Source organism: Ischnura elegans, chromosome 3 (assembly GCF_921293095.1).
Source record: "Ischnura elegans chromosome 3, ioIscEleg1.1, whole genome shotgun sequence".
NCBI lineage: Eukaryota > Metazoa > Arthropoda > Insecta > Odonata > Coenagrionidae > Ischnura > Ischnura elegans.
In genome coordinates this window covers 114,060,113-114,081,113 of record NC_060248.1, presented here as the reverse complement: position 1 = coordinate 114,081,113, position 21,001 = coordinate 114,060,113, and the positions used below count along the sequence as shown (strand labels likewise).

Sequence of the window (21,001 nt, the reverse complement as noted above, 5' to 3'; positions counted from 1 at the left end):
CCTTAGAATACATTATTTATATAAGTGTTTATAGTTTAAAACATCTTTAAAGATAGTATGCATGCATTTGAAGACTTTTATTCTCGTTAAAAAAATTCTTACGTGCTTTTGAAATTCCCTCCTGTCGTGCGGGTGGGCTAACATCTGCTATCTCAGGGGTTCGTAATGCATTGCCGGCAGTTGACGATTTTTCAAACCAGTCTAAAAACAACTATTGTGTCACCCAGGCCCTTTTGTCGCTCATCAAAATGACAGGCAAATGCTACTTTGAATGCCATTTCATAGCTAGCAGAGTTTATGAATGATAAATCATATGAATTTGAAGTCCTCCGAGGCATTAGCAGCTAGTGAAACAGTCTTTAAATGCCTTGAAACCTGACCCAGGTTTTCCTTACCTGAAAATGAATGAACGAAAATGCATTCTTTTCCAAAAGAATGTCGTCTCGTCAACACTAAAAACTAGTTGAGGGGAAAAGGAGCCACTTTCAATCACAGCTTGGAGTTCATCAGAAAATGTTGTGGTGACTGCGCTATCAACACTTGCAGATTCACCTGATATCGCCGCACTGAGAATACCTGCTTGCCGTTTAAATTCTGGAACCAACCGGAGCTTTCACTAAATGTCTCGGAGCGAACACCACTCTCATCTTTTTGTACTGATTCACTATGAACTTTCCGTATGTGTAGACCGCTTGGTTGAAGTTGGTGCGGCTGAGGTCACTGATGTTTTAACTTCGTCTTTATTCAGAATAAGGCATCATGGATTTAAACTAACGTGCAATATCGCTTTGACGTTCTCCATTTTCAAAGCAATTGACCTATATCAATTTCTCTTCAAGGTTTATGGTTTTTCTTTATAAATTCTTGATTTTTCTACCCGCATTCCTATTTTTTGCCATTTTCTCTTGGTTTTTACTCTGCATGGCTCTATCGAAATCACTTTCTACTGCTGAACTGTATTCTTGAGATGCAGAGGGCCTACGACTGCGGGGAGGGAACGAAGCTATTGTGTTTGAGACTCTATAGCGGACCCTCTTACATGTTGATGCTATTCATGCGCAACTCGGCCACTACTCCATTTCTCCCCCGTGAATACCGATGACCTTGAAGGCTTTAGCGTAGACCCTCTACCAGGAAGTCAATCGCCCGATAACCTATGACGGCAAAAATTACGTCTCAACCAGTATTGCTTAAAAAAAAACTCATTTCCACTAGCCCCACGCTTAATTAATGATCTAAATTAACTCATTCTGTTAAGGAGACAAGATAAATTACTTCGGTAGGCCGGCTATCTGGACCCAATGACGAGTAATACTTTTGGCCATTGCACAGCAATGGATTTCGATTAATATTTAAACAAAAAAGAAAATTTGAGGCAAGCAATAATATTAATATGCGTAAAATGATAGAAATTTCGTGTGAACTTAGCGCAAGTTCACGTTTTATCACGAGAGCATTTAAGATTTTTGATTAGGCTACACAGCATTGCAATGTTTCCCCGAGGAACGAATTTGCGCTATATTGAAATTGCGCTAATCAAAATTGCGCTATACGAGACATGGGTGTATTTGGTATATCCTAACGTATTAAACACAAATGAGTAACTAAACAGATTAATTTAAATAAAAATTTTATTAAAAGAAGAGAAGCACATAAAGGAAGATTTTAGGAGCAGCATGAGAAAGAAATTCCATGAAGTTTTGCCTTTATGGCCCAGTTTTGCTCCAAATTAGAAGAGGTTTCAATATACATTTCAAAAAATCATTCAAAAATGAAGAGCTTCCATTCAACCATTTGCATCTTGGCTTGCAGATTCACCCAATGGAAAAACAAGAGCAAATGCTTGAATGCAGCCAACAGAAAGAATTCAGTCTGAGATCTTTCACATTTTCCACAGGAAAATGTTGAGCAAGCATAACAGAAAAGTAGATGAGAGCTACAGGAATTTCGAAGACACAACAATTTCATTGGATGTCATTCTAACATTCAACACCACGTCATAACTACACAAAAAAATATACCACAAGAATCATTCTGAATATAATTACACAGTAGACTTCTTTCATTCAGGCACCTCATTTTGGCTTTGTTTCCTGATCAGTAACATATCGGACATAAATGTTATCCTCAGGAATATTTTCTGGAGTCTCTTCATGTTCATACATATATGAGCAGGCAATAGCCAGAACAGAACCTAAAAAAAAAAGAAAAGAAAATAGGGGTGAATGGAAATTTACATAGTAATGGTAATCAGTAATCTGTTGTTATAAAATTTGTGGACAATATGATATCTTAGTTGATCATGGAAAATTTACAGAGATGTTTCCGAAGGAAGGTGGGCTTAAAATATTTACAACAAAAATCACTCTAAACTTAAGCTCAAATTCTGATTATTCACCAAAAGCATAAAACTTTACATCAATACCATGAAATTAAAACTAGGAGAGTGGAACTATAGTTGTACGTCTTCATTAATAATTGACAAGTATAAGGCAGAGTGTACATACACATCATTTTCTTTTAGCACCACTGCAGCACTGCTGTTGGTGCTACAAACATGTGCATTAGTTTTCTTGGTTCACTGACCACAATTGATACCATATAGATTTCTTTCTGCATTTTATTTTCTTGTTTGTGTGCAATTAAAACATTGAAGAAGATTCCTGAGCGTGTTGGCTGGGAGATTCTTTCTGTGATTCGATTTTTAAACTCAAGTTACAAGAAGATAGTCAATATTAATGATTAAATTCTAGAATTTTATGACCAAAATTCCGTGAGTTATGGAATGGTGAAAAAATGGGTAAGCAAATAATTACGTGAGGTGACTTTAGCTAGTCTTTGATCCCCCACTCCACCTTTAGTGAGATATCGTGAGATTTGGCTCCACCCCTCCCTCTAATCTCACGTGAGATTGTTCAAAATTCGTATTCTCAGTGTAAATGTGTTATTCTATGCTTCACTGCATTGGATTTGTTAAAAAAAAATTTTAATTGCGCAAAAAATCCACATGGAAAAAATCATTCACCTTGACCAGGATTTGAGCCTGGATCCCTCGATTTCCTGTTGAGTGCTTAAGCCAGTTAATCTACCATGGCATCACTCTCCCCTGTGGAAATTGGTGGATTATACCTAGTGCTGTGCACCAGTCTCGTGCAATTTAATTTCTCGGCATTGTCAGGACAAGACTCTCGGTGCGGCGAGTCTCTCACCTGGGTCAATAGTCTTGACGAGAGTCGAGAAGTCTCACCCCTTCGAGATTTCTCGACACCGGTCGAGACTCCCGGGCAAGGCGAGAAATTCCGATGAATGCCGCAATCAGTCGATGATAGAGTTTACTAAGGTATCCCTTATGACATTTACGGATTCATTCACACCATAAAATATTTTATTTAATGATTTACCCTCTGAATCCAATTTTTTAAAGAGTGTGCATGATGCTAATAGAGTTCCCAACGAGATACAGTGAAACCTCTATTTTACACTTTTGAATGGACCACTTGCATAAAGTGCAAAATTGAGGAAATTGTAAAATAGAGTATCATTTATTAAAGGTGGTATTGTTTGGGACCTGATAAAAAGTGTGCAAAATCAGGGAAAATGTAAAATGGGGGAATGCAAAATCGAGGTTTCACTGTATTTTGAAAAAGAAAATTTCCTTTTCCTGACCTCAATATTCAATATAAAATATGATTCTTGGAGTGTAGGTCTTTAAATTGAAATGTAAATTTGGCCGACATTTCTGTTTATTTACAAACCATTATCAGGGCTTAAATGAAATTGAGCATATAATTTTGATACATAGGCATGTTAAAGTCATCATCAAAAAGCATCAATGTTTCTTATTATACATAGTAATATAATAAAAAAGCATACATAGTAATATAACATTCACTTGTAAATTGACAAAAAAGAAGAGATTGCAGTCTAATTCTATAGAATTTTATATACCTTTTTTAAATGTTTATTTATGGTAACTAAGGTTCATGGTTACCCGTGAATTTTGGTTAGTTAAATAATAAAATATGCTTAAGTTGTCAACATCAATCTTATATTACAGCTATTTTTGGTTTTGGAAGTATATAACATGTCTTAAAATAATCTTTTTGTTTAATTATTTTCAATGTCTAAAATAGAAATAGTTTTATTTTTTTCGGGGAGCCAGGAGTCTCAACGGGTGTCGAGAAATCTCAAAGGGGCAAGACTTCTCGACTCTTGTCAACTCTCTCGATCCAGGCAAGACTCTCGCTGCGCCGAGTCTCGTCCCGACAATGCCGAGAAATGAAATTCTCATCTCGACCGTCGAGACTCTCGGGTGGTCGAGAGTCTTGCACAGCCCTAACTATACTGGACAAGGTGGCATGGGCTGCTGAGCACATTATACGACTAGCAGTTCAAATCATGCACACGGCACCACAGCTGGTGAGCAAAGCCCGAACTTAGAACACAAAGAGGTATTTGCTCTAGATGAATTAAAGTATACTGGGACTAGCCAATGGTGATAACTTTAAAGGAGTCACCCACAATGCACAAATTGTGCGAAATTGTGTTCCCTGTGGATTTTTCACACAATTTGTGCATTGCAGGTGACTCCCCTAAAGTTATGCATCACCGTGGCTAGTCCCGGTATACTTTAATTTTTGTTTAATTATTGTTATTTAAGATTAATTAAGACTAGTATTTAAGATTACTAAGATCATAGTCTGGCGGACAAAATAAATTATGTGATGCTTGCCAGGACCCCTCCCCTCCCTTCCACGTGAGATTGGGTGAAAAAAAGCTCAACTCCATCCCTCCCTAAAGTAATGGATGCCACCTAAGAAGTTCAATGACTCAAAAACAAATGCCCATGATGAGGCTAAGAGTGGCCAGCCTCCTGTTATAAATGATGATCTCATAAAGAGAGTTCATTGAAAACTTCAGGAGAACACATGATATCAATGCTTTCTGACGAAAATTCAGAAATTTTCCTCACCTCCTTGAAAAAAAAGACCTAACCTCCTTGAAATGGCCGTAAAGGTCCCTAAAGTAAAGTAAAGTATAGAGAAATTTGCAAAATAACTTTTATCTGAATATATAACGGGCAGAAAATGGTGAACAATGATTGGAAAATAGAATTTTTAACTTGACTGCTCACCTATCTTTGATACAATTATTTATTTTTTCTAACTTTGCTGTGGGCTTCAAAATGATACACATGCAAACTTTCTATTTCCTGGGGCCTCAAAAATTATATTGTTTTAAAAGATATAATTACGTGAAAAATTCAATGTTTTTCATTCCGCCTTCCCCCTTTTGAGTTTTTTCTTTCCACTTTCTTCTCCTTAAATTTTACTCAAAGTTGAGGATATTTTTTGCAATCATGATAGGACGTGTATAATCAATTGGCAAGACAAGTGATAATATCACATGATAAAAAGCCTGCCAACATACCATGACAAAATGATCTAAATATGTACCATGGATATCATACAAAAGTTTTAGGGAAAGCATGGCCCATCATAGTTTAAGTAAAACTTTTTGTAAAAGTTTGATCACTGAGATTGTACTGATTACGAATCCATCAGCTCTAACCTCTACTAAAAATATGAAGATTTAAAATCAAATCCACTGTTTTACTCATAAACCACTCAGTTCACGTCATAAAAAAGTTTCATACAGCACATGCAAAATACATAATAACTACAAATAATAAAATCTATGAACGGTGAAGACTAAAATATAATAACTATACATACTTATACATAATAAATTATTGACAGGTTTCCTAAGAGTAATCTTCAGCTTAATAACTGCCTATATTTGCGACATTTTTGAAGTCAAAACCACAGTTTCAGGAAGGAATTCACTTTTATAAACTGACATTGCATTGCACAACACTTAAGGTACGTGTAAATTGTAGAGTTTTTTGCTAGATTTGCTCTAGCGAGAGCAGTCTACCAGAAAAGTCAATGATGTATGTCTGAGAGCATCCTAGCTAGTGCTACTCTAAGCTCTAGTGGTAGGGCTGCTCTCAACCTAGAGCGGCAGTGTGAACAGAAAGGCAGAGTGTCTCGCAAGACTGCTCTCACTCTATCATGGTTGCCAGGTTGAGTTATTTCCTCTTGTAAGAGGAAATCACTCCTTTCCGCAAGAAATGGATAAATAGTGGGGAAAACCTCTGATTCAATTCAGCCGTTCGAAAGTTATGCACAAGAATGATCTGGTGCTTTCCCGGAGTCTCACAAACAGTTGAATGAAATGTTCTCGAATCACTCTCACCACGTAAAATTGCATGATTAATGTAGACCTTTCCACCAGTGACTCGCTGATCGTCATCAGGGATACTGTGAGTCACTCGTCAAAAGGTCTATAGTATAGGAGAAACTCACCCGGTGGAAGATCCTAGAGCATTTCATTCCGTTACCCATAACTTTGGAATACCACGAGCACGGAATTTTGGGATAGGCACAAAAAAGCAAAACCAGTGAAGGAGATTGCAGAAAATTTGAAAATGGAGGAGAGAGGAGGACGTCGATAGCAGTCTCGTGAGAGTAAATGATAAATGTGTAGTCTCTAGATTAAGTGTCGCTAGGGCAGTCGAACTCTAGCAAGATTTCTCTCCACAGTATGCATGTACCTTTAGATGGGTTATTCATAACACACAAAAGAGAACCTTCACTGACATGAGAAATAATAAAAACTTACCATCATGACTGAAGCAAAGAGATGGAATGGAAGTAGCATATCGGTGGAACTGGCAGAGCCTTTTCTTGTTGAAACCATCCCAAATATTGACATAACCATCTGAGCCTCCAGTGGCAAAAGTGTTGTATGCAGTGTGAAAACTGTTTTGGACAAAGACACAATTGAAATTATAATAAATAAAAAATAAAGCAGACACAACTTTGGTGACTTTAAATTGAGTACCTAATAACAAAGAACATTTTCCGTTTAGCCATGACAATCACCAATCCATTGAAATTTTAAACCATTATCAACAATGGTTTCCTAACAAAAGTTGAGAGATGAATAATTTTTACAGCTGATTTTCTCATTTCCCTTAATTTTTTTTTAATTTCCTTCATGCAAATTAATGAAAAACATGAAACATCTTTGCCACATAAACATCAATAGTTATCAATAATATATAGTGCAGGAGATTAGGGAATTAACTTTCCAAGAAAGTAAACCTGAAATTATGATACATTAGCATCAAAGCATTGCAGATGAAAGAAGCCATATACCAAGAGACATTACCTTGCGGTAGCATCATGCCAGATTTGCCTGAGAGGCAACAGTTGTTGAACATAGTTTTGTGGTCACTAAGCCTCCTCGTGTCAGTGCAGCATCAAGGAAGCTCGGAAAACATTAACAGAGCTCATACACAGGCAACTAGCATGCAATCATAGCACAGAACATTTTGCATTCACAAATGCAGAGTTCTTGAAAACCTGGGCTCAAAATATTAAAAAACCAGAGCTAAGCCCTAAGAACAGAGCATTCCTGACCGCAATACAGCACAATGGGGGTCCAGAAGATATATAAATGGAAAGATAAGCTAGATTTCGAATGACCACCTAGATCCCTTACAAAAGCTTGGCTCATCGCCAAAAAAGTGCCACAGAACAGTTTCCCTGGTGAGATTTTGACCCATCAAAGACTCAGAGAAAGCTGGATGACAAAATGCTCCAGCAATGAAATATACTATATTGTTTTATCGGTAAAAGTAATACATTACAAATGTGACCACTAATTGCAGTCAGAGATTGATTATTAGTCAATTATTACTAAACATTGAAAATGATTCAGATATTTAAACCATCATCTCAATTAAAGTGATTCTATCACTCAGCACTGACGGATTAGAAAATGCTTGTAAAAAACTTCAGAACTTCAGATAAATTATATTTCACGCTATAAATTAATTGAAAGAATGGGTGAGAAAAAAAGAAACTCCATTTATATTTCCTCACGCAACTAGGATGGCCTTAAATTAAAAGTTCCCCCATTTCAGGGGTTAACGGTTCATTCCTGATTGAATGATATCTTTATTCATCCATAGTCATATACATATATATTAAAAGATCAACAGGCAGCAAAATAACAGGGAGTGGATAGATATAAATACCCAAAAAGGTATATTCATTTCAATAACCTAATATACATTGAAATATAATATACACCATTACATGTAATGTTTACCATTGATAATGTAAATTAAAAGCCCTATTTAATGTAATATACTAAAAGTTTTCAAAATTATTATAAATACCTTATTGCATTGACTGGGTAGATTTTTTCTGTTCCACCATCCTTGATCCGGTGGCATTTAAAAGCATACTTCTTCTTTTGCACTTCGGGGCTTGGATCCAAATACTCTACAGCAACTCGACCTTCTATACTGCTCAGTACATAACCCTGTCAAGCAAAGAAAATTGCTTTAAATTCAAGAATCTTTCCTACTGCTGCTGTATACTCTGGAAATTCCACTTCAAATTATTCCTTTCTTTAAATATTATGATTCACATCTCCAAAGAGAAAAGGTTTGGTAATATCAAATATGATCTAAAAATAAAAATATTTACAATAATCTACAGAGTAATAACCAGTTTTTTGAACCATTGATATGCCATACTCTGTCCCATCATAGGATTTTAATAGAAGTTCTACTAAAAGATTATACGTATTTTCATACACTTTCTGAATTAACATGAAATAAATTTTCTACACTGATCCAAATATTTAAACCAAGTCCCACAATAATGAGTGCACAAGAGTAAGAAAATACAAAACAAAATTCATGTCACATGAAGGGAACTTTATAATTGCCACACATTTCTATTATTTCATAAGTAGAAAATGAAAATTGCCACATGCACCACGTCAGGATACCAAAAATAGTTTTGCCAACATAGATTGACTATGCCTGAAACTTTATGAAGTTCCAAAACTCAACAGAAATTTTTATTTGAAGCAGGAGTTAATTTTTAACCAAATTTACATTTTGGCTTGACCCTGCACTGATGAATATTTGTATCATTGTGAATATGGTGTTTGTGCATTTATTCTTAATAGCTATAGGGAGGATGAAGGTCACCATACTTTAAAAAAACAATCAATACAACTGGAACTCAAATATATTGAATGGAAAATTAGTTTTAAACTCCCACTAGTTTACCATTCATAAATAATTTAATTACTTAAAGGAAAAAACATTCTGGAAAGCAGTTGTAAACGAATTCTGAGATTTTTTGTGTCCAAGCATTCTCAGACATCGCAGAAGGAGGAGGTCCAAAGAGGGAGGAGGTCAAAACCTAGAGCAGGTGGAGTAGTTCACTACATACTTGGGCAGCACTTTAGAAAACAGGCACAGATTTTAAGTATCATTAAGAAAGAGTTTAATGAAATGGCTGGACGAGAATCTGATCGAGAATGTAGTGATTCAAGGTGTAGAAACACGGATGTTGAGGAAGGAGGACAAGAAATGACTGATGGGTTTTGAGATGTGGGTCAGGAGGAGAATGAAGAAGTAAAGGTGGTGGATGCAGAGGAAGAAGAATGATGAATTGCTAGTCATGGAGGGCAATATTGGGAAACTTCTGGATGGGAGGAGGAGGAGACCAAGGGCTTGGATGGAGGAATACTGAGCGGGGTGAGGATGCTAAAAACGGCATTAGAGGATATAATGTTAGATTCATGGGGGAGAGAGAGGAAGAGACTAGGATTTATAGATGGCAGGAAACTGAGTAGGTCTTCCTGTGTATTGAAAAGGGAAGTACTAGCTGGGAGGGGCTTTGTAATAAATAAGAGAAATTTTATCATATGAAAAATCCCATTCAAATGAACTGTTTGGTATATTACTTCATGGCATATAAATTTGACCAATAAGATTTAAAGCACACATGCAAGGAGAAAGTACATAAAATATGGGTAAATTAATACCTTTAAAACACAATGGCATTTTCTTCAACTTATGTTGTGTATAGCGGAAAACTTTATTTACACAAAGCCCTTAAGAGCAAAGTAGGCAGCTACACATAGGCCCCATAGCTTCACTGGGCTTGAGTCTTTCCCCTACTCTCTCCAGCTACCAGTATATTAGCATGAATTGCAAGTTGACTTATTTTCATTGGAAACTAATTTTGAAATCTAAATCCTCCAGACCAACTACATGTGGGAACTGCAATGTTGTATCCCCGCAAAATTTTTAAGAGCATGTCGGATACTGATACAGTTCACTTCAGGTCTCAATAATCCAATGAGTTCTAGCCAACAACCTGTTGGAGTAAACGTTATTAACAAAATACATAAGTTCTTTTTTGTATAAGTATAATGCGGTTGCAGTGCCTGGGTGCTGTTCGGAAAGGCGTAGCCAAGGTTGCGTTTATGTTTTGATGTAACTGTTTTTTTTTTGTTCTTGGTGTAAGTGTACGTTATAACCTCTTGTGAATAAAAGGTTTTTTCCTGCATGTGCTAACACAATCATCCTAGCTCAAGTGAAGGATATAACTGCAAGACATACCAGAGAGTAACTTCATAATTTAGATTGTCAACAGATTTGAATTTTTTCAATGCGTTATCCATAGACGTCTCAGCAAGACCAAGAGCCAAGCTAGTAGGTTATTCCTGTATCCAGATATTAAGCAATTGGAGAAGCAATTATTCAACTCTCACTTTTAAGTACAGAAGTAAAAGTAAGTAAACCTCTCATTTACAGACACTTACGGTCCTCGAAAATGTGTCTCTAAGTGAGAGGTTCTGTGAGTTGAGGTGACTTAAAGAAAACCTCATTTTTACACTTAATATTACCTCCCAAATATTATAGTGTAGGAATCTAAGCCAGCTGACCCCTTTCATTAAAAAACGACTCTTCTTTTGAGCGATCGGTTAGTAAACCCATGGCAATGGTTTCCATAAAAGGGTAAAATTGTGCCTATAAAGTGTCGGTGTCCATAAGTGGGAGAGTAAGTGTTCTAGAGGTTCTGTCCTGCATATCCTTCTGCTGGGGAACTGAATAATATCCATTAGTCAGAGGTGTTCGTGAACAGAGGTTTCACAGCACACATGTACTTATAAGAAAACTTCTTACCTGTTTATTAGGAAAGCACTTGATACACCTTGTCTGATATTTTAAACTGGACTCCCTCCTCTGTTGGACATATCCCATGTTCCTCAGGTCCCAAACATACACCTTTCGCCCATTCATTCCAACAACCATCCTTTCACCACAAAGACTGAGGGTGTAAACCTATAAAGACAAATTTCAGCCTATATTTCAATTGACCCATACGCATAATAAATAATAAATTTACATGAAGAAAATACCAAAAAAATACATGCACTTGGAAGATGATTAACAGATCCGAAGAAAAATACATACAAATTTTAATGTACATAATGAAAACCAAACATTATCCATAGGTTATGCATAGTTACATTATTAAATTATAAATTAATGACAATCATAAATGCCACACCTGGTGGGTGAGTGGGAAAATGACCCCACTCTTTGCAGAAATTGTGGGAAAAGTCAAAATCTTCAGGACTATTACAGCCTTATCTGAATGGAGTAATCACGACTGGAATTCCAACTAAAGTCATTTTTAGACTTTCAGTAGTGCAATCGCTATTAGCTATTCTGGATGGCCATTGGCCAATAAGTTGCGACTGTATTGCCCAATCTAATGACCATCTATATCAGGATCCTAAACAACATGCAAATTGCAATGGACAACTGTCTTTCAAAGTTTGTATTTACTGATATCCTGGGAAAATAAAAAAATAGCTAAAAATGAATGAATGAGATTATAAGCACCGTGGTGGACATAATGGATGTTTTGATTGTTGGTCGGATTATGTAGAAATTTACACTCCACAACATAAAGCTTTATTAACAGTAGTAAATGATTAAACAATGGTAGGATTACTACGAGTAGCAACAAGTTTCCATAGTGTTATTACAATACTTAGTGTGCCGTATAATGAGTCTCTATCTGGGCATTCAGTAAAAAATTCTTGGGTTATTATTCCAATCTTGCGCTAACTAACTGGCATAGCTACTCATCAAATAAAATAATAGTCATAACTTTTAAAAAAATCAAACAATATAATATGGTCAGCTGTTCATTTGCTCAAGTCAACTGTGCATACAAATACATAGCTCAAGTCTAAATTCTTTTCCAGATAAGAATCACTACTTTCTAAAAAAAACTAAGATTTGATTGAAATATTCAAAGGTTACAAGAAAGGTACAAAGAAACAAAGGATTACACAAAAAATAATATGTTTAAGTAAAATAATAAGAAGCATAGTAGTTAATGCATTATTGAAAGATGTTATTTTGACATTGAGTTGAAAGAGACTTGTTCAAAATGCAGATGGGTAGGATTTGATTCAAACAGGAATATTTATTCAAAATAGCTTAGAAGTCAATGGAATATGTTGACTGTAGAAGAATTAGCATAATAATAAATGCGATGGTGGTTGGCGTAACATGGTGAAACTCCTTCATGATGCACAAAGGTTAAGAAAAGACTTCGCTGTCTCACAAAATAAAATATATTTGCGACCGGTTTCGATACAGCGTATCATCATCTGGCCTAATACGCTGAGATAATGATACGCTGAATAAGATGATGATATGCTGTATCGAAACCGGTCGCAAATATATTTTATTTTGTGAAACAGCTAAGTCTTTTCTTAACCTTTGTGTAGCATAATAATGGCTAATGAAGGAAATAATACAAAGGATGAAGAAGAGAAGGAAGTAGAAAAGTTGGAAGAACATGGACACTGAGCAGGACTTTAGGATGAATAGGGAAATAAATAATTGATTACAGCGAGAAACAAAGAAGGCGAGGGAGGCTCGGTGGAAAAGACAGTGTGAGAAAATATTTAAATCAGTGAGGTTTGCATACGTTGATTAGTGAGTCAGGGAGAGGGCTCTAGTAGATGCATTAGACAAGCGGTGCGAGGAATATGGCGTAAGGAATAATAGTATATATAGTAATTTCCCCATCATCTTGCCATTACAAGCAAGTGCAATACAAGGAAATTTACAGAATGACAGGGTAAATGTGAATTTTGCTTTATACCCCTTTCATCCCCAAGTCAAAGCTGTTTTAAGCTTCTGCACTCCAACCATGGGCCGCACGCGATCCTTTAATTTCATTGTTTTTTCCAATTCAAATTCAAGCATTAGACATCGACAGTCAGCAAAATACAAGTCAATCAAATCTTTTAAGAAGTTCAGGGCAGGAATTGTAAAAAAAATCTACCAGAAAAGAATGAGAGATTTAAAATGTACACATTCTGTTATCAATATTATAAAACTAACCTTGCCAGGCTGTGTGTGTGTGCCGATACATTGCGGACTCCTAGGATCCCATAATTTTACCGTGGAGTCCCAGCTTCCAGTGGCAACAGCATTGATTTCGTTTGAGTGTTCAACACACCTAATAGGAGCTTCGTGAGTACCCACAACCGTTTCTGAAATTAAGTTTCAGATAATAAATTTCTGATACAAAAAGAAAATGTGAAAAATAAAAACGCTATAATGTATTAACATGATTAGTGATGGCCACACATTAAAAATAATGGTGTAACATAAAAAGAACACCTGAGCAACAATTGAAATTGCCGGCAGAACAGGCATTTGCAGATCTAGGAAAGATCAAGGTAGGAAAGCTGACAGGAAAGCAAGATCACTGGGACAATTTTAAGTACAAAAGCAAATGGCTTCAGTTTACTCTATTAACACATACTTACCACTATTGCTGTTGAAATCATACATTTTTAAAGTGTTATCCAGGCCACCGCTAAATGAATGCACAGCATCCTGCATGAAAAATTATGAGGCATTAGAGGTAAATACTATTAACTCTGGCAAATGAGACAAGCATAAACAAAACAGAAGCCACAATCTTCAATATGAATACCTGGAAACATGCGTCGAGAACCGCCATCGAGTGGCTATATTTAAGTCGCATATTATTTGCCACAATATCGTAAAGTCGAACAGTTTTATCCCAAGACGATACAAGTAAAAATTGTGATGAATTAGGGCCGAATTTAACCGAAGATATTCCATCTTCAGGAGGAGACTTCAACTTGAATTCGGTACGGGTTTCCGTCATTTTGGCGGCCTTTAAGCTTGAGCTAAAACTATATTTCTCACTTCTACGATAGTTTTCCAGTAAAGAGAGCTTGTATCAAAGTCAATGATTAGTTATAAAAACAACAAAAGTTGTCATCAAGTCGCAAATACAGCACTCATACAGAAAACCCTGGTAAATAATATGCAGGACACAAAGGATTCGAAAACTCAACAAGATTTTAACGGCAACAGACAGTTGAATGACGAATTTCGTATAAAATGTTTTCCTAACTTTTCATATCTTTTTCAATGTTTATCTAATGTTGCAAATGTTATTTTCGCCAATCTCTCTCCATCAGATGTAAAATTTGATTTTTTTACCACATAAATTATTATTAACCTTCCGTGTTTCACTCTCTTTAACATCAAGTCCAGAAAAAAGCGCCTTTTTTAAATGAAGCAGACAACGATCCTTTCATATCGTGTGATTCATGGTACTAATATAGTGTGATTTAACTTGTAAAAGAGATTCTTGAACAAGGAATGTAAGATTTAAAAAATAACACTTTCAATTTTTGTATGTACTTAATGCAAAGTAGGTGAAGAAGGAATATAGCAAAAAACTTTCGGTGACCCAACGTTATCACTATTCAATGTTTGAGCAAGATCCCCTTTGATACTATAAAGTGGAGAGTTTTGGCGATTATTATCGACGAAATAAGAAAGGGTGGGAACTTAAGGGATTCCAATGTTTTGAAAAAATTTAAATTCTACACATCGTGGCTGCTTTCATGCAATGGCTGCCATTAAGTGCTAGAAGTCGCCCAAGCAAGGATACCAATTTTAATCTAAAAGAATAAATGAAACTGAAGCATCAGAGAGTCATTTGATGACAGATAAAATGAGTATTTCATTCAGCAATGATTCAAGAGTAAATTAAAGCAAAAATACCGATGTCTAAGAGTCAGGCGTTTCTTCAACCACTTTTCGGTTCCCTTCTTCTAAGTTTTTTTTTTTAAGGAATCAACAAGAGCAAATTAAATATTTATTTATATATATATAATATAGTCATACTGGACGTCAAATGCGAACAAGGTTACAGTTATGGAGTACATCACAAAACGTTTGCATGCATCAAGAAACTGAGTCAAATAAATATTCTGAACATTGTCGTCACCCAAGAAATCCCAAGGGGAGTAGGAGATTGGTAGAAGGGGCCGCTGCACGTATCTCCCTCAAAGACAGATTTTGTTGAAACATTTCTTATAAATTATGATGGACAGGACCAGACAGAGTGAGACCTCTCCTATCCCTGAAGATTCATATAGGAAGACAAAAGGACGTAGACGCTAGTCCTGATTGCTCCCACGCTTCTGGAATATACACTTGAGTTTTGCTTACGTTCCATAGACATTGTAAATATTTGCCAACCTTTGGAGTATTTTCTCGCATAAATATCTTTATATTGTGAATTTGAGATTCTTTTTACGTTAATGAAATTAAACAATTCAATGATGCATAATAGGGTTTATGTAAATCGCCATGAGCGATACTTTTTAACGCAAAGTAGATTATGCGGTCTATCGCATTATTAATCGTGAAAAACCGTATTGCAGTAAGAAATCTAATTGGCCGACATTAAAGCAGTGTGGCTCATGATGTTTGACTAAATTAGCATCTTTTTCAATTTTTCCAGCAATAGGGAAATTGCATACTTTTTATAAACAGTATGCTGATATACTACAGTAAACACTTAGTACCGCAATATACTTTTTTCCGCTTAAAATTCAGTTTATACCCTAGAAAATGACTCCCAAAAGTCGCCCGAGTTTCGCGGGCTAAAAAATACCGCCCCCACTAATCTTTGGCTGTGACGTCATAGTTCAGTACGAGTCCAAGATCCAAGCCCAGTAACTGCAGGTTTGGAAGAGCCACGTTGCGTTTAAAGGAGAACATGGGTGAAATAAGGAAAGCATACAAGTGGTGCATTGTTCCTCTCTGCAATAACACCCCAGAAAAAATTTTCGTCTGCATTCCCACGGAGGAAATTAGAAGAAAAGCCTCGATGCATGCCGTCTGTCGGGATGAGCGTTTCGGAAAAATAAGAGTATGATAAACGGAATGATAAACCCGTGTGCTATTTGAGCGAAGATAACTTTAATATTAATAATATTTCCATATTTCATTGACTGAATAACTTGAAACATAGATTATTCGATAATTCGGCCGCCGTAGAATAAAAACTCAACTTCCGAACAAAAATCGAGATAGGTGTTTCTCGATGGTTACGATCGTTACGATGGACTCAAATTATTAAGGCACTTGTCAAATTTCAGTTATGGAAGGACATAGAAAATTCCATGATGTTTAAAATCAAGGGAGGAAATATGAAAATATAGAGCAACGTTGATCCTCATGCATTCGAGTGCCAGCCAAGAAGACAGCGTTTTCTTCTACTGTCGGCGTCAAAATGATGTGCCGCTGTACTTGGCAAATTTATATCCTGGCTTCACTACATGCTATAATAATGAACTATACGTCATTTTAAAGGAAATTTTATCCTAAATTCTGATTTATTTTATTACAAAAAAATTGAAAAATGTAGACACGGTCAGTGCAATAAATGACTCCGCGCACCGAAAAATTAGCCGTTTTGTCAACTTCATGAACTTTGCAACTCAACCTAAGGAAAACTACTACGTTTACAGCATTCATCTTCCACATTAATTTACACTCATCAGTGCGGATTAATAAAATGGCTTATGGGTATTTTTCGAACTTATATTTTGTTATAAATTAATGAAAATATTTAAACATTATCTTGTCCCATGGTTTACCCCGAAAGATAAAGGAAGTTGTAGATGGAAAAAGAATGGAATCCAGAGGTGGTCACAAAAAATGAATCGCAGCATTCTTTGATTTTATTCTACGCCGTTGCTTGCTTTTCAAAAAAAAAGTTGAGTCACAAGAGGAATGTTCCGCTGCCTTTGATTTGGAAACTATGGAGATAAGAATGGACATGTGTGGATCAGCAATTTCCATTTAGTTGGTTGTCAGGATAAACCAAGGATCCATTTAAAGGTTGTCAGGCCATCGTATAAAGATAGGACTGATGTGCACCACAGGGGAAATGGTGTGTTTGAGGGAAAGTCAAACCCAAAGTTGCCCAAAGAATGCGCAGTTTTATGTTGCTCTTTCCCCAGTTAAAACCAAATAGAAATTGGATTGGGATGATATTTTCACCACGGGTTCCAGTGATAGTGAGAGTGCAGGTGATCACGGTCATCGTCGAAAGTCATCCCTCTAGGATTTCCGATACGGAATTTTTAAGTGACAACCGATCGCAATGACGATGAGCTCGCCTTTAGAGTAGGTTTCAGATATATCGTGAGAAAAGCTCCCAAAATGTATTAAAGACTCTGTTTGGAAAACATGCACATTTTAATGCTAATTTAGGAAGTATTTCATTTCAAAAGTAACTTATTAACACCTGAAGACGTTGTGTTTATTATATTGATCGAAGTGCGATTGACCGATTCTTTCTGCAGAATAGGAAGTGGCTTCGGGGTTTTTAGTCACAAGATGGTAGATTGTGTTGGAAGTTCGTCTATATTATCGCTACTTAATTGAAACATTGATAGTCTGGCTTCCTCAGAGCTTCCTGTCGCCCTCCAGGCAAGGTATTATTAAGTTGAAAGTATCATCGACAGCTTCGAGGTGGAAATAAGTTCACCATAAGACTACCGGACTGCCAAAAGAATACACATTTCACATGACTATACGCTTTCGCCAATATTATACGCAAGTCTCACTTTGTTATGAACTATAAAACATTACAGATGCACATCAGCTACCTTTCCATTTCTCGGCATCGACTTTCCGAGCCGACGTAGTCTACAGTTTCACTAAAATACCCTGTAATCATGATGGATTCAGTAACAGGAAGCTTGCTAGGATCAGCGTAAGAATAACCATATGCCTTCATCTTTACGCAATCTATCGCTTTCGATGGAGGAGAAATAGATCAAATAATAGCCCTGAAGTCACAATGAACAACTCCGATACGTCTGCACTTCAATAAATGAATCATAACCACGCCGTCGCATGTATTCAATTATGCAACCTATACTATGGCCGTGCCGCCGTGCCTCGTACTGAACTATGACGTCACTTTTCTACCAGCCAATCATCGGGCGTTTTCGCTTCTCACTTGAATTTGAAAATTTTCGTGAACTTTGATGCATTAAATATCGCAAACCACGTCATAAAATAATAAAAAAAACTTTCACCGAGGTATGCAAACATATATTTTTATATAATTTTGGGGCTATTGATTATATCTGAAATATATGCAAGTTCCCTATTACGGATGATCGGCCGCGGGGCAGGGGGGTTTACATTCATCCGTCCCTGCAGTAATCCCCCCTGTCGGCGGCCCTGGTGTCAGGGGAGCTTTATAAACGTCCTGAGCGTAGGGTAGGGGTAGTAAGTATCCCCATAAAAGAAAAACATCCCACGCCACAAAACGTCTATAGAGATTCTGAGGAATTAAGAAAGTTCAATAACGGTGGGAAAGGCGAACTAGTTTATTTACTTACCTTCCAAGGCAAATGATTATTTTTTAATGAGAGACTTTAGGGGAAAGTAAAATATCAAATATATTTAGAGTGTTTTTAAGGGAATAATGGAAAAAGTGTATTAAAATACACACTACTACACATTATGCAGGCATAAACCATGTGCATACACACACGCTACATATGCTATGTATAGAAAGAACATGGATGGTATAAAAATCATCAGAGATTATTTTGTTCCAGTTAAAGGAGAATCTTTAAGGATATATATGATTGGACACATTAAAATGTATTGTATTTAGAGATTTTTTTAACGATGAGTATAACTTAAGTATGGGTCATATGACAGAAAGAATGATGTTTCATTTGAAGTCCCTTGAAATTGAAATGCTAAAGATCGTCTAGCCAAAAACCCAATGGACGTATTTGATGTAAATTAGATTTTTTAGGTGTAATTCAGATTATTAAGGGGGGCGCATACCCTGTCCTCTCAAATACGCCATGCTTCATACGGTTCCGATAATTTTAACATGATCATAGAGGACGAAAAATGGCATTGGTCTCCTGCCGAGGAGCAAAAAAGGTAGGCAATAATAGCTATGATGCAGAGATTTTAATGCACACCGTTGTTCTTTCTGCAAGTAATCAACACTATTTATAGGTTAGAACAGCGTGACAACACTCGCGCACGACACTTGCCGGGTTAAAAATGGTACAAGCGGGGGCGGTCTGGGGTGATTGGTGGCTCTCGGCTGAGTCTCATGATGGGGCCCCCCTTATCGAAAATTGCATACCTAAAAATGGAATTTGACGCTATTCTAGCTCTTAAAAAATAGATAAAAGCTAATAAAAAATTGCAAGTTCGTAATATAAAATACCTACGATTAAAAGTGAGAATTTCACCGATTATAAATTTTAATAATGCATTATTAATTTATCTGTTATGTATTTATTATTATTAATTTAAATTATATTATCTATTTAGTGAATATTTTCCTTGAAACTGCACTGCATTATAAAAACTCTATAATAACCCTTTAAAAAATCATCAGGTTCTCTTTCATCTCCATGCACCTTTATTTTATTTATTTTTTACATAAAAATTTGCATTGAGCACGCTGTAAATGAAGCAACAAAAACTCAGAATATTGCAATTGCATTAAAAACTTTGGCTCAACTAATTTGTCTTTTTTTATTACACCTTTCATACACGCTTCACGATAGGCGCGAGCGCTGTCGAGGCCCCTCGATGATTGCCGACTAGCGGACCTGGCCAGACCGCCCCAGGGCACTGACCAGTCAAAAAATACTGAGAATCATAGGCGGATTTAGTAGAGGGGCTAGGGGGCACGACCCCCCTCCCCCCACCACCCCAGACGCTTAAACAATAGACAAGATTTTTAGTACGGTTATCATTATGTTTGTTTTGCTACGTGTATTACGGAGCCTCAATCATTTAATTTTATATTAACAACTTTCACGTAAAAAAAGAGAATATTTCGCACGGTAATTGCTATATGCTATTTTTAATATCAAATATGAGAAGATTGTTTGCCTGACAAACCCTTGTGCACCCCTCCCCAGAAAAAAAATTCTTGATTCGCCCTTGCTGAGAATCTAAAAAGGATGCTTAATTTTTTACTAACTTCAAGAGGAAAATAGTACGATGACAGAATGAAAGAATTATCTCGAACTTTCCTTTAAGAAATGGGCATGTCGGTGACGATAAACAAAAAAAAAATATATCGTGGCATTTGAAGACGTGGCTGGATTTGAAAGCTTAAGTAATCTACAAACGAAGTGCATCGCATTTCTCGCCATTAAAGAATTTTCAGTGTTTTTCTATCCTTCGAATTTTTTAGGTGATAATTTTTTAATTCTCCCTCAAACCTAACCTGGTTCTGGACTCCCCCCTCAAAAATGTTTTTCACCGAAACTTATATTTCGAATATTCGCTGTTTCATTTCGAGGGTAAATTGCCTCCCAGCATGAAACATTTCATTAATTCGCATCACAAATTCTTTTTATAAAACTTAAAAGTTGACAAAGCTGTGAATTTTTGCTGTGGCCATGTTTTCTGAGTGATAAATGATCCACAAAGTTATTCCCATGACAGTGCTTAAGATTTATTTCCGAATCATTAATAACTACTCGTAAACAAAAGAATATATATATGACAACACCGTTTCAACACGATGAGAAGCGATTCTGACGAAATTCTAGCATATTAGCTTTCATTGCCCTTTTTTCTTTCCCTAGTCATTCGTGCAAATAAGTACAGATCTCATGGTGGAGCGGAGATTGCACAAATTCAACCTTTGAAGTACACCTAAGTATCAAGTGAAGCCCG

The 21,001-nt window shown here is 36.3% G+C and overlaps 1 protein-coding gene across 1 annotated transcript; it reads right to left on the bottom strand.

Moving 5' to 3' along the window:
- Window positions 1-1,613: 1,613 nt before the first annotated feature.
- On the bottom strand, window positions 1,614-14,333 carry LOC124156386 (mitotic checkpoint protein BUB3). The gene is made up of 7 exons (XM_046530915.1): window positions 13,917-14,333; window positions 13,747-13,816; window positions 13,316-13,467; window positions 11,069-11,227; window positions 8,252-8,397; window positions 6,685-6,824; window positions 1,614-2,194 (listed from the first exon to the last, which is right to left on the bottom strand). The coding sequence occupies exons 1-7, from the start codon at window positions 14,112-14,114 to the stop codon at window positions 2,076-2,078; spliced, it is 984 nt and encodes a 327-aa protein (XP_046386871.1). The 5' UTR covers window positions 14,115-14,333; the 3' UTR covers window positions 1,614-2,075.
- Between the last annotated feature and the right edge of the window lie 6,668 nt (window positions 14,334-21,001).